At 47.0% G+C, this 1,522-nt stretch overlaps 1 protein-coding gene across 1 annotated transcript in view; it reads left to right on the top strand.

Annotated features, from left to right (window-relative positions):
- The window catches only part of LDLRAD3 (low density lipoprotein receptor class A domain containing 3), a 148,913-nt gene that overhangs the window by 1,250 nt on the left and 146,141 nt on the right, over nucleotides 1-1,522 (top strand). Inside the window, exon 2 of the mRNA XM_014526969.2 lies at nucleotides 1,379-1,522. Coding sequence (XP_014382455.1) covers nucleotides 1,379-1,522 — 144 coding nt within the window. The remainder of the gene's footprint in view (nucleotides 1-1,378) is intronic.

Here is a 1,522-nt window from a genome sequence, read left to right as displayed (position 1 = left end):
AAGTAGGCAACGGAGGTCTGATCAACCTCTAGCCTCTCCCCGTCGCCGATAGATTCCTAGATGTATCCTCTCCCGTGCGCAACGAACCGGACCCACGGAGCCTAGCAAACTTCGTGTGAGTCCTTGCCGGACGACTCCAGAGCTCTTCTACCCGGGTTCGAGTCCTGCAGGTTTACTTTCCCGTTGCCGAAACCCTTTGCAACGTACCCTCGTATTTTTCATCTTCCCGTCGCCGGAACCCTATGCGACGTACCCTCGTGCCCTGCAGGTTCGAGTTTTGTTTTCTTTTCTCTCTGTAACCGCAACTTAAGCAAGTTTTCCAGCCTATACCACTGCCATCTCGGTGTAAGTAAACAATCTTTTAAACTACCGCTACGCGTCCGTGCCTAATTCCAGCTCGAAGGCCTTCCCTCTCCGTCCCGGCGTGCCCGGGCTGCTGGCCACAGCCCGCGTGCAGCGCGAAAAGGGCTCGGGTCGCTCCCGGCCCGCACACATCTTTCTTCCACCATCTGTCCCATTCATTATTATTCTGTAGTTCGGATTTGAAGCTTTACAGTATTGCTCTTCACTTTGAATCAGAAAAAAGGGATTCCTATCTGTGAGCTTGCACCTTCAGTTTTCTTTAAGAGATTGTTGCATATTCCCTCGTCTATTTTTCCTGAAGTTTAGTGGGGTACCTGCATTTAACACCTCCAAGGAATTGAGATTACTGAGTGGAGCCACATTTGACCCAGAGACTTGGCCTTCATGCTTCCATCCTGCTCTGAAACCCTCCTTCCATTCTAGTGCTGAATCTGCTTTTTTTGCCAGACTGTTTTAATGTGCCAGCTGCCTTTCTTGCCTGTGAACAGATGTATGCCAGGGGACTAGATTAAGACCAGGAAGCTCACTTCTAATTTTCACTAGCAGCACTGTATTTAAAACTAAATTGAAAAGCTAGTATGCATTAACCAACATACCATCTAGCTCCCAGCCCCTGGGGGATAGAAAAATGTTTTGCAGACAAAATACTAATCAGGCAGAATTATGGGGATTTGGAACCCAATTTGTAGTCTTGTTTGGTTTTACATGGGTGTATGCTTTAGAGGAGAAGGAGCCCAGAGATCTGTGCAATTTGGGAAAATCCCACAGGATGTAGTGGCTGGGAGTGAGGGAGGGGAAGATGATGCTTCTGGGTTGGAGAGTAATAGTAAAGGGTAAACTTCTCAAGGAAGCAGGTTCCCTGAAAATCATCATGTGTTTTAATTCTTCCATTGGTGAGCAGCAGCATCATTGGCTTTGCATTTGTCTGTATATACCAGTAGACTACAATTTAAGAAGTTAGAGTCACTTCTGTAAATCATGTTGGATCTTTTCTTTTTGTCCCCTTCTTTTGCAGATAGCCAGCTGTTGCCTGGAAACAACTTCACAAATGAATGTAATATTCCTGGAAACTTCATGTGTAGTAACGGGCGCTGTATCCCGGGGGCCTGGCAGTGTGATGGGCTGCCCGACTGCTTTGATGAAAGTGATGAAAAGGAAT

This window comes from Alligator sinensis, unplaced genomic scaffold (genome assembly GCF_000455745.1).
Source record: "Alligator sinensis unplaced genomic scaffold, ASM45574v1 scaffold442_1, whole genome shotgun sequence".
NCBI lineage: Eukaryota > Metazoa > Chordata > Crocodylia > Alligatoridae > Alligator > Alligator sinensis.
Note: the sequence above shows the minus strand (reverse complement) of the source record. Positions and strands in the feature narration are given on the sequence as shown.